This window comes from Cariama cristata, unplaced genomic scaffold (assembly GCF_000690535.1).
Source record: "Cariama cristata isolate BGI_N322 unplaced genomic scaffold, ASM69053v1 scaffold4548, whole genome shotgun sequence".
Taxonomy (NCBI): Eukaryota; Metazoa; Chordata; class Aves; order Cariamiformes; family Cariamidae; genus Cariama; species Cariama cristata.
The window spans coordinates 28,081-40,216 of record NW_009630505.1 but is presented as its reverse complement, the minus strand read 5'-3'; the positions used below and the strand labels follow the sequence as shown (position 1 = coordinate 40,216).

Here is a 12,136-nt window from a genome sequence, read left to right as displayed (position 1 = left end):
TCTGGGCCGCCCGCCACAGTCTCCAAAATGCTTAACAAACCACGGCTTGTCAGTGAACCAGCAGAAACAGAGGAGTTACCTCTCACTCTCTGGAAGCGTGAGGCAGCACGCCTCGGCTCCCGCAGCCTTCGGGACGATGCTCTGTCCCTGGCCTCCGCTGCACACTCAGGGCACGCAGCCTGTGGTCGCTGTGGCTACTCCTGAAACCTCAGCAAACTGTGTCTAAAAGTCCCACACGAGCCGGGGCATATTTTAGAGAAGGTCATGACTATTAATATTAACAGGAGATCTACCGGGAGCAGAGACCTCCTAAATATGTGCCACAAAGCAATTAGGTGTTGGATTTCATAATTTAAAAGACGGCTATATTTAGCATCATGCTTCAGGGTGGCTAAAACCCGGAACAGGCAGCAGACCTCCCACCATCCCGGCTGCTCCCGCCCTGTGCTAAGCGGGTGCTGCAGCTCAGCTCCGCTCCCTCCGCTGTGGGAGCTGGCGGTTCACACTTCTGCAGGCACGTTTCCTCTCCACCACTTCAGCAGGCAGGACTCTGGGCTTTCTTTGGGGTCTGCCACAGTGTCCTGGAGCCAGCCCCCTGGAAATGCATTTGCAAGGGGGCTGGCAAGTGCCTGCAGAACTCTTGGTTTTGTACAATTAGAAGAAAACAATAACCCACTTGAGTAACCTCACCCAGATGATTTAAACTCACTTTAAATCCCTTTAAATACCAGAACACCAGCAATCGTGCTAATAGGCCACTGCTACACAAACTTGCTGCTTTGCCTCCTAAGAAAAAAAATACTGAAAACAAACATTGTTGAGGCTTAATTCCGGTGTCAAAAGGAAAGAAAATTGAAGGGCTGGGTTTTCAAACACCCACGCTGGCAGCTACCAAACTCTCAACAGCATTTTCCACGTGGAAGCTTTTGCTGTTCTGCACATTTTTGGGTGCCTCAGAGGGATGCGGTGAGGGGGGCTGCTGAGCCACATCAAACCCTGGCCCTGGCTTTGTGCACTGCAGTCGGGCAGCGCAAGCTCCAAAAGGCATCAGCCTAAAAGTCTACGTGGCTCAGCTGTGAGCAACATCTTCAGTCCCCAGCAGCACCTGGCAGACTACAAGTCCCTTGTTTACTGAGTGACTGCTCAGTTTTCTCCAACACCTCTGCATCAAGGACCATCTCTAAGCAGGTTCACCCAAAGATTTCCCTCTCCAGGAAATGCCACCGCTCCAACAGCACTCTGGAGTACAGCAGCACACCGAGCCAAACAGAAGAGAAAAGCTCCATCCCAAAAACATGTCACATCCCTTTCTTTACCCTCTTAAGCCCCCACAGGGCAACCGCTTCAATCGGGACAACACAGCAAATAGCATCATTACTAAAACAAGAACATAAGGACTGCAAACGGGCATGTACCTGAGCGAGTAGTCCAACGTCATGCCTGTGAAGTCAAAAAACTTAAGGTATTCTTCGGCCACAAGCTTGCTGAATTCATTGCTTTAAACAAACAAATAAATAAGTAAAGGTTATCATTCAAGAGTGAACCCCTCCAGAACCAGCAAGAAGAACAACGTGGCCAAAGGCCTCATACCAGCACGTACTTTTTACCCAAATGCTTTGCGACATCGGAGCGTTTGAATCTGTCCAGATGGTAGAGGCGCTTAGCCAGGCGCCTGGCTGCTTCCAAATTGCTGCTGCTGCCATTGCTGAGATCGTGGCCAAGGGCTCCGGTGGCATCCTTCTCCTGAAGTTCGTTGCTACCCATGGCAGCGTTGGAGTTTAACACTATATTCTGCAGTTCAGCATTGCTATGAGACAGAAAGAATATGGAAAGAAGAAAAACAAGATGACATTACAGTTTCAAGAGGATTTAATTCCTCTTAGAATAGAAAGCAATTAATGGTACAGAGGAAAGATTACACAATATAGCAAATTCCATTTAATTGAATAAGCTGTGTAGAACAGGGACCTTTATTTAGCAGTCATCAGAGGTTAAGAAAGTTAAACACGGAGACCCAAATATGGGCTTTCCAGTCCAGAAACACATTCTGCCCTGCACACACCTTCTGAGCATGCTGAGCACCTACAACATGTGCTCACTTCACAGGGAACTGTTTGCTATTATCAGTCTACAACTGCATCTGACAATAATGGCTCCTCATTTGCTTCTTGCACTAGTATTTTTTAACCCAATCATTTGCTTGGCTTGAAGGGGTCCCTGTAAAAACAGGCCATTAGCCATTTTCCAGGGGAAAATGCAGCAAGCAAGCCAGGGTGTTCAGTAGCTCCAAGCTGACTCAGCACAAGTCCCTTCCTCATTCTTCCCTCGTTATCCTGGAAACAATATAACTCCCCAAATCTAAAACAACATCTGCAGAAGTCTCAGCAGCTTCCGTGCTGCCCATGAGCAGCGGGCATCCCACAGGGTGGCACCACTAGAAAAAGCAAGACTCAGAGCAAGGAACTCAGTTTGGGGAATGGGAGAGAGAGACACAAGCCACCCAGGCTAGCCTGGAGAACTGCTTGCCTTCCTCCTGCTCTCTCGTGGTGGCAATAATTTCCCTCAGCGGCTGCTCAAAGTCAGGATGTTCAGCATGGCAATCCCAGGGCTCTTTACATAAATCATGCATTTATAGATTCCTCCCACCTCTACTACACTAGGAAAGCTCTGGCTGAGCTGTATGCCTGCTTTGCTTCTCTCCTCAAAGAGACAAGAGCCCTCCACACCAGAAAATGCACCCCCACATACACACCCCTGCACAGAGGCAGGCTTTTAACTTTGGAAAATCTTTTCTCTGACACTGGCATGAAAATTCTTGCAAAATCTCAGCTGTGTGCGTGTGTGTGTATGTGACAGCATTCCTGTTTGAAAAAAAACCACTACACAAAGTCTTTCCACTAAATCCTCGTTTACACAGGGCTAGTGAATGATCAGCAGGGGTTATACGCAGGGCAGATATGAGTGGTATGAGTTAAAGATGATTTTAAACACAATACTTCAACATACCACGGTTTCATACACCACTGTAATCTTCGGGTTGGACAAGCCACAGTTAGAACAACCAATCGATGCACTCCAGTAACTAGTCATTTACTGAAATGGCTGCTAGCCACTTATTAACTCTTTAAAAAGACGAGATTTTCATATAATATGAGCTTAAAATAAAAATCCTTGCTTTTCTGTGTGCCTCCTTCAACACAAACCATCACCTGTGCCCTACCTCTCTTCCCATGCACGGTTTAAGAGAAGCAGGTGTGCAGTGCTCCTACAGGAAGGAGACTTGCCCATTTCATCTCTGTTTCCATCCTCCTAGTGCTCCTAGAACATTGAAAGTACCACATATCCACACTATGGGTACAACTTTTTTCATCAAGTATCTGGAGAAAACAGACATGTAATCTGTTACTACAGGTAGTGGGGATTTGATTTTGCATTTATTTTAGTGTAAATAATAAGGTGCTATAACAAAAGGGGCTCAATCTCAGTGTTCTAGTAGGGAATTAATACTGTAAATATAATTCCAACAGCTTTAACATAATTGACCACCAGCTACTCTAGAAAACAAAAAAAGCCCCTCCCGATGCCATTGTGGGAAATGCCTCCTCAGCCCTTTCCGAAAGCACTAGCCAATGTTCAAAATTCTCTAAATCTGGTCTACTTCAAACTTATGAAGAAAGCAAATTTCAGAGTCCTCTGACATGCGCCCCAACCAACGCCTTGTTCATTAAAATCAGGAACGACTGGTTTCAAACTCCCAGCTCTAACAGTTGACAAGGATAACCAGGTGAGTTAACACATCTACCGAGCCTTCCACGTACAAATGCTGCTTCAAAAGCCATGCCAACTTGCAGAGCCTTGCTCATAAATCACAGCCCTGTTTTACCACTACTCTTTATTAAAGGCAATATTTATAGCCCTGAAAGATGGCCAAAGCTGACAAGAAACATCTGCACCCTGCTAGGAACCAGTGCACTACAAGAGTCAATGTTACTGCAAACCACCGTAAGTTTAGAAAGAAAGGAAGTGCCAGCATCTGCCACTTAGTGAAATAAACAGTACGGCAGCTCCCAGCTTCTGTTTTGCCTCTCAGAGCAGTGGCTGGGACGTGAGGGACAAACACCCAGCAAGAAGGAAAGCATGCTCTTTCCCTTGCCCAGCAAAACTAGCCCACAGGGCTCCGTAAGAAACCTTATCTTCCACCCTCCCTGATATAAAACTTCATCCTGATGAGGAGGTCACTGTACATGTATCAGGTCAAAGAATAAGGGATGTTTCCTTCAGTTATTCCGACAGTTAATTAGCTTATTACTTAATAAGTACAAGGCGGCAATCAAATCCACAATAAAGATTGTTTGTAACACAATCCTCTTGTCCAGAGAAAATGCCAGATTGTTAACACTGAAGCAAGACTTCAGGTCTCAAGTCTTTTAGGTGGTGAGAAGACTCAGTGCTCACATCACTGAAGGCTTAGGAAATGTAGACACCCTGAGCATGACTACTGCAAGCTGCCTTCTGGTCATGTTAGCAGGATCCAGAGGGATGTTACTCAGGGAAAAGGCTGACATCTCTTCTTACCTCCAAGACTCTCTGGGTGCACCATTTTCCTTCTGTGCCTCAGTTTCCCCAGCTGCCAAACACAGATAGCAATACTTGCCTCCCTCTGCCAAGTACTTATAATAGACTCTAATCAAGGGCTGGGAACAACCAAGGCCGCAAATAGATATGTCTTCTGCAGTCTACAGTTTCTACACATGAAGAGTCCACAGCAGCGTTACCAGCTAAACAGAACCAAGAAAGGGCTTTGTGATGCAGAGCAAGGCTGGACATGGATTTCTCATGCAGCTTTACTTTTTATCACATAAAAATGAGAAACCTCCACTGACAAAAGCAGGTTGAAAATGTAATAGATTATATTCCTCCTAATCCTCAATTCAAGGCCAAAAGGGACTGTAATGATACTACTGGTAATTGCCTGTACAGCAACGGCTGCTGATTTTAATCCAGAGACTCTTACATTAATCTCTGCTATCAGAAAACACAGAAAACAGAAGCTACAAAAAAACAGACCCCTTTGGTCTCACAGCGCATGAGCTGTAGCCAGAAACCAGGTCTTTTAACCTTCTTATTTCTCTTCCCTGCAATGTACTCCTGACACATCCTTCCTCCTTCTGCCAAAGCATCCCCAGGTTCACAGTGAATGCACACAGGCTGCGACCATCATAGCCAGCAGAAATTACAGCAATTCGACAAGACAGCTGCTAGGGTAAATTCACTACTTTCTAACAGCAGCAGCCACCTCTCCATTCTCACAGATGAAATATGGGCAGACTGTAACATCTGTAAAGCTGGTTTCCTGTAACACATTGTTAACAGCTAGGCGGAGTCTAAAACATTTTATACTGTTTTCTTCACTTATTCCAATATCAAACAAGTCTACAGTGATTTAGCTCCCAATGCCTAAGTATCTCAATCGTGTCATGCTCAGCACTTAGCACAGTTGATCTGTTTAAGAATACTCTAGATTCACTTATTCTCCCCCCATCCTGGGTTTCACCAAAATTGAAACCCTCCATAGCAACGTATGGCTGAGGAACGGCTGCAACTTCCAGACAAAAACAGAGCAAGGCCAGCAGCATAATGGTAAGGATACAGGCACCTTTTATCTCAGCGGTCCACTCTCCCAGTCTACTAGGCTGCAACTGGAAACCTCTGCACAAGTACCTGCAGTTTCAGGTGCCTTAAACCTTGGGATGCTCTTCATTTTTTAGCAAATCCAAGGCGAAAAAATTCTCTGTTTTGTCTCAAAGAAGAAAAGCATGTTAGCATTTTGTTTTATAGGAGAAAAGCTCAGATCCAGCACAGAGCAACTGCCCCAGCCACTAACAAGGGGATGTTCAGAGCTGACACTAAATGGCAGGGTAAGACAACTCAGCCTAAGTGCTATCCTCAGCCCAGCCACCTCAGTGATCCCAGCTTGCCACTGCCTGCAGCTCCTGCCAGACCAAAGTGTAGCATACGCTCTGTGAGACACGGTCTTCCCTTTCCCAAGGAACACTAATCCATCTGGTGTGCACATCTGGAGGGAGCGCACTGGATGCACCGATTTCAGGGGGAAGCTTGGATGAGATGCATCTGGGACCTTCCTAAGCCTTTTTGGAAAGAGAGGAAGGAGGAAACAGGAGGAAAATCAACTTTTTCTCTCCAATAAATCTGCATGCCTTTAACACCAGCTTTACTTCAAGGCAGGCTAAGTCAGGCATTTGCCAGCAAAGTCCATCAGAGAAAAACGCAGCAATGATTAAAAATAAGGAAGGGTGGAGAGGCGTTCTGGCATGCTGAAGCCAGGGCCAGAAAAAATGTTCTTTTCAGCAGGGGTACAGCATCCGCCGAGGAGCCACTCTGGGGCTGACAATCACCTTCTGCAGCACTGCACTGGCCCTGTTGTTTTAAATGCCTTCACTCTGAGCCGCCTTCTCCTCCTGGTTCCAAAATGGAGGACACCATCCCCACAACCATCAACTCCGGCTGTGAAAAGCGTGCTCTGATTCTAATTCAACAGCCCCTCAGCAGTGGCTCTCACCTCGCAGGTGGCAGGGACATCAGAAATGCAGAAGCACTCAGATGCCCCTGACACCAGCCTGGACTGTGGTGGGAGCGGATTTTCTTCTGTGAAAAGTCCTGTCCTGAGGGAACGAATCCCTGCTCTACAACCCTTCAGAGAGACATGGATGCTCAGTGAGTGATACCCTTCTGCATTTCAGAGCCAACCAGAAATGATCAGTGGCGCAGGCTGAATTTTGTTTCAAGGGAGCTGAAAGGCTGTGCGTGAAGAGCCTGGCTCTGAAAGGACCAGCCCCACCAAAGAAAGCGAAGAAATCCCGGCAGCAGTGGGACGTGATGAGTCAGTTCCTGCTACAAATGACCGACCACACAGACAGGCTGGGAACGTCTCTGCTGCAGCTTTGCTGCAGCTCTGAACCGACTTCTTTGCGGCCAGAAAAGAGTTAGCACAAAATCACGTCAAGCAATGATTTACCTCGCCAGTTACCTCCAGCTCCAGGGCTCTTCCAAGATACAACTCTAGGAAGGGGAGAAAAATAATAAAAATAAAAATAATGCCCTTTCTTAGCAGATGATTCACTGTGCTATTTTACTCCGAATGGTTTAATCAGCTTTGAAGTCCTACGTATGCACTCTCTTCAAAGACATACTTTGAAGTAGATCCCTCTTTGAGGACCGACACAGCTGCACTTTGCTGCAACTCGATTCAGTGGGTGTCTCACAAGCACAGCATCAGCCAGGACACATGAAGGGAGGAGGTTTTCCAAATGCCAGAGTACCCACCGAGGATCCATTAAAAAGTACCTCAGCCTTGTCACGTCACACAAAGAGGAGCAAAGTAAAAAATAAACAAACAAGCCCTGTAATCTCCTATTGGTTATCAATAAAATGCATACGCAAAGTAAATTTCAGGGGCTGAAATACATGCTGCTGCTTAAAAATAGCTCATGGTCCCTGTCATCATCTGCCTTTTTCTTTGATTAAAAGAATTCCCATTGGTCATAAGTAGGGAGCTAACCACTAAAGCGTTCAGAAAATGCCATTTCTGGTAGGCTTGCATTACAGCCTATCGTTACGAGACCAGAGCATTAGGACAAGAAGTCCCGCCACATGCAGGGACAGGATTGCAGCCCTTCCGAAAGACAGCATGTCCTTTATTACACAGACATGCTGGCCTGTTGCCACCTGAAGTACAAATGGTTCGCTAAAAATACTTCAAGTTTGATTCCCTTCCGACCTCAGGCTGCTTACATCGCTGTGGCAAGGGTTAGCGATCGCAAAGGGACTCTCACCACATTAATGCCCCCATGCCTAGAAAGTGAAAACCTGGCCCTCACCACAGAGGGTGTCCAAGGGCTCCCTCTGCAATGGATATTTCTGACAGATGCACTGACGTGTAGACCCGTCTCTTGGATACATCAGGATAGTCCCACCTTCAGGATCCAGCTCACCTGCCCCCAGACATTAGCAAAATCCAGACCCAAAGCACACACTGCACACCTGTAACCTTGCTTAGAAAACACTCAGCCCCTGAGCGTTCCGGGAGCGATCGGGCTCTCTTCCCTGCGCCCACTCGCCCTTGCGTGCTGTGGGTGCCAAGAGCTGTCCCCATGCTCAGCGCCAGCGTGACATTTCCCCACGAGGCTCCTGCAGGGTCCTCCAGGACAGGAGCAAAACTGGGAAGCCAGCAGAGTACTTCCCCCCTTGCTCAGGCTTGGTTTAACTGTTTGGAGACTGGCCCAGGGAGTGCCTATTAAGAGGGCAGCTGGTCCAGCTGGTCCTCCCTGGCAGGGAGCAAAACAGTTGCATAAAAATATGGGTGTTCACACCTTTTGGTTAAAGCTCCCCTGCAGACGTGAGGATGGAGTGTTTCAGCGCTGCCAACAGTATTGCACAGGAGCTTTACGTCACAACCATGCAGCGAAATGAACCGCCTGTCCTCAAAAAGAATGGTTAATAATAATAAAAGACAGACTTCCACAATAAAGGAAAAACAACCACCAACCAACCCACAGCTCACCCAGCTATGCTAGCAAGGAGTCTGCGTGCTCTGTGCCTTGTTCTTCTCCACCGGTGCTGCCGCATCACATCTGAAGTTATACATGCCTCTACGCTGCCCTGCCAGCCGCCGGGCTCTGCCTCTCTCCAACCCAATGGACAGATGGACAAAGAAGAGAGTTAACCAGCAATAACGTGGAGGGGGGCTTGACTGGCAGCCAGTCGTGGCTTATGGATGAGACAGTGGGCTGCACTTCGGGACCGACTTGGAGCTGGCAGAGATGCCTTGGTTTCAGCGAATGAAGACTTCCTGACCTAAATGGCTTTGACTTTAATGGAGATACGCCAACAGATGCCAGCTTAGAAGTTGAGCTGCTGACAGCTTTATACTGAGGTGCTTTGTGCAGCGAACCGATCAGCTGCTCCACTTTTTTTTTCTTTTTTTTTTTGTTTTCTTTTCTGTCTCTGTCAGCTCCTGGATTTTTGTTTCATTTGTTTTATTTTCAGAGGAGGCTGGGAACTGAAGAGGCGAAAAGTCAGCAGCCCTTTTTTCCCTAAAACAACAGTTTATTTAGGAACTAGAAGCAGTTTTACAAACTCTCACTAAACTGGTGTTGCAAGCACCTCATCAGCCAGAGCAGAGGCAAACTTGCCCACTGTATTTCCTGAGCCTTGATAAAGTGATGTCACCTTTCTGCAGGGAATACCAAGGTAATCAGTGTGGCTTAACATTTTTGAAGTTACTAAGCTGTGCGATAAAGGGGTAAATCCTCAGCTGCCACAATGCCACCGGTTTCAGAAATGTACCTCTGCGGATTGTGCCACTTGATCTTTACCTGGATTTAACATACCCATGCCAGCATATTGTGCTTAGTAGTGGCTGAACAGACAGATATAGTAGCCCGTGTGCAGGCAAACAGGCTCCAGCATGTATTTTCTTGCTCATCAGCTGCAGATTCATTTGATGCATTCGCCCTTCTAGGACAACCACCGGTGGCATTCCTCTGAATAACTTGCCTTATCCTGGGCATACGGATGGCAGCAAATATTCACCTTCTGACCGCCCTAGCTCTCCTAGGTCCCAGGGTTTGTCATGAGCCGAGGCACGTGCAGAGGCCAAAAAAGCTCCCCTTAGGAACAGAGGGATCTTGGCAGATTTCACGCTAAACAAAAAAATTCAACCAGGTTGCAAAGTGAGTCTTCAAAGGGAAAAAAAGTTCTACCAGACTGCTGTTGGACAGGCTAATAAAATGAATGAATAAAGGGTATGTGTTAGATGTGTAAGTACTGAGTCTCATATCTACATTGAAAATCAAATACAAGCTACGTTGGACAAAAATACCAGAGTGTGAACTGAAAACCAGAAGTATAACTGGCATGCTGATAACCTGGGAGGAGACTTAGAGAATCAACCTGGAGAAAGGGATCAAAACGGGGTTTATCTGTCACCAAAGTTCATTGTCTCAAAGAAGGAATAAGCAAAGTGCCAATGAAGAAACAGCTGGAAACAACCCATATGCAGAAGAAAGAAAACAACTATGGGAACTGTTATGAGAGGCCCAAACCATTAAGAGAAACCTGGCAGCCATTGGGAACTGCAGTCTACGTCCTTGTGCGTTTATTCTGAGAACCACCAGATTGCTTTAGGGAGTTTGTTTTCTTCCCCCCTTGAATTACAAAAAAATACATATGTGACTAAATTTGTCTTTGGATCTCTAGGGAAAAAAAAAAAAAACACAGGACTTGCAGAATTTGCTGAGCACCAGCAGTTCTTTGAAGATGATGGCAGGTGGCAAATATTTAGCATTTTTGAGGATTAGGAGCTGCAATACAGATTTCTTTTCTTTTCTCTACAGATTTAGAAAAATCTTGGGTGATGTCCTACCAACAGAGACCACACCTTGCAAGACAACTCAGGAAAAGAAATGCCAGAAGTTTTTTGTTTCTTTTTAATTTCTTGTTCTGACTATAGCATACAAGGGAAGAGGGAATGGGAAGTCTGCTATAAACAATGCAGAAAAAAGAAAGATTAAAAGAAATCATGTCTTTAAAGATTGCAAGTAGGAAAGAAAGACGGAGATCATCATCGAGAGAACTTTATACTTTACTTTTAGACACACTGATGCTCTGTCGCTCACTGTATCAATTGCAAAGATAATTCACTTTTCCTCGAGTGTATCTTACTGCTTTGGAAATACATCCCCTTTCTCCCACTCCGATTTGGTGTAAATGATTACACCTAGTTCAGGCAATGCAAACTCGGGCTCAACACCTGGGTAGCACCTTGTAAACAGTTTTCCTCAGTGTCTCAACACAACCCACTGGCACGAGAAGGAAGGAGTACAGTGCCTGGAGCATGGGCGCGATGGCGGGGACTGCACACCTCTGCAGGGCAAGGGGACCAAACGCAGCCCAAATACAGTATCTTCATTGCCACTGCAAAGCTTCATTATACTACCAACCTGTGGCTCAGCACGTTCCACGGGGACTCCATGGAGCTCTGATACACAGTGAGGCTGTCCCTTAGCTCCGAAACCTCACACGCTTCCCCCTCCTCCCCAAGTTCTCCCACCCCCACCTAGGGAAACTTAAGGATAACTTCAGCTGCAGAAATTTGTTTTCCCCTAGAGGGGCAATCACTACATAGCTAGGAAAAGGATTAAATGCCCCGAAAGACATCAAGAGCTGGAACTGTTCCCAAAGGAAGGCAAGCCGCGTGCCCCTCTCCCCAAGCATCCCTCCTCCACTGGCCAGATGCAAAGGGCACCTAAGCTGTCCTAGGAAAGGACTACTTGCAAAAGCAAGCCAACCTGTCCTGCAGGAAAACCCAGGGGCCAGCTGACATCCCCCTTCCCTAAGGAAGCACGGCGGGTGGCCGTCAGAGCGGGCACCTCACACAGCTCTCACCAGGACTTACTGCGATTAACCACGGCCAGCAGCTGATAGGGACGACAGCAGGGACGAAACATCCAGACACCCAGGAGCCCATAGGCACTTGCAGCCTACAAGCCTCTAATAATTTTTTTTTTATTTTCTTCCTCTTTTTTTTTCAATTCTGAAGGCATGTGACTGGCCTTCACATACCAGAGCTGACCCCTCCCAGAGCCAGAGATTTCCTAAGAACGGAGAAGGATGTTACCCTCTCGCTTATTCATTACAAGACTGGGTTTCCTTGCTGTTACGCATTAAAACCTCACGCCATCTAGGGTCCATGTGTCAGTTATGCTCGGGATCCCTCCAAAGAAATGCAAAAGGTGCTGTGGTGCTCGGCTGCCTGCTATCAGGACAGCATGGCCATGGGGAGCACCTACTTCTCCTTTCCCAGTTGGCACAAGGTTTTCAATTTCCAGGTGTAAACCATTAACTCTTTGCTCTCACATCTGCCCTCCCCTTCTGTACTGGACCATGAAGAACTGCCAGTATTTCACACTCTGTTCCCCCATAAATTAGCGCTGCTGCTTGGAAGCATACTCTCTCCCCACGCACTTTCCCACATATTTTTTATGTCACCGAAATACCACGGCACAGAGTGCTGCTGAGGTTTTGATTTCACTTTTTGTTCGCTTGGGTTGGCAGC

General features: G+C 46.8%; 1 protein-coding gene across 1 annotated transcript in view; it reads right to left on the bottom strand.

The window, feature by feature from the left end:
• Positions 1-12,136, bottom strand: part of PSD3 (pleckstrin and Sec7 domain containing 3) — a 74,821-nt gene that overhangs the window by 58,143 nt on the left and 4,542 nt on the right. Inside the window, exons 3-4 of the mRNA XM_009705558.1 lie at positions 1,601-1,807; positions 1,416-1,496 (exon numbers count right to left, since the gene is read on the bottom strand). Coding sequence (XP_009703860.1) covers positions 1,416-1,496; positions 1,601-1,807 — 288 coding nt within the window. The remainder of the gene's footprint in view (positions 1-1,415; positions 1,497-1,600; positions 1,808-12,136) is intronic.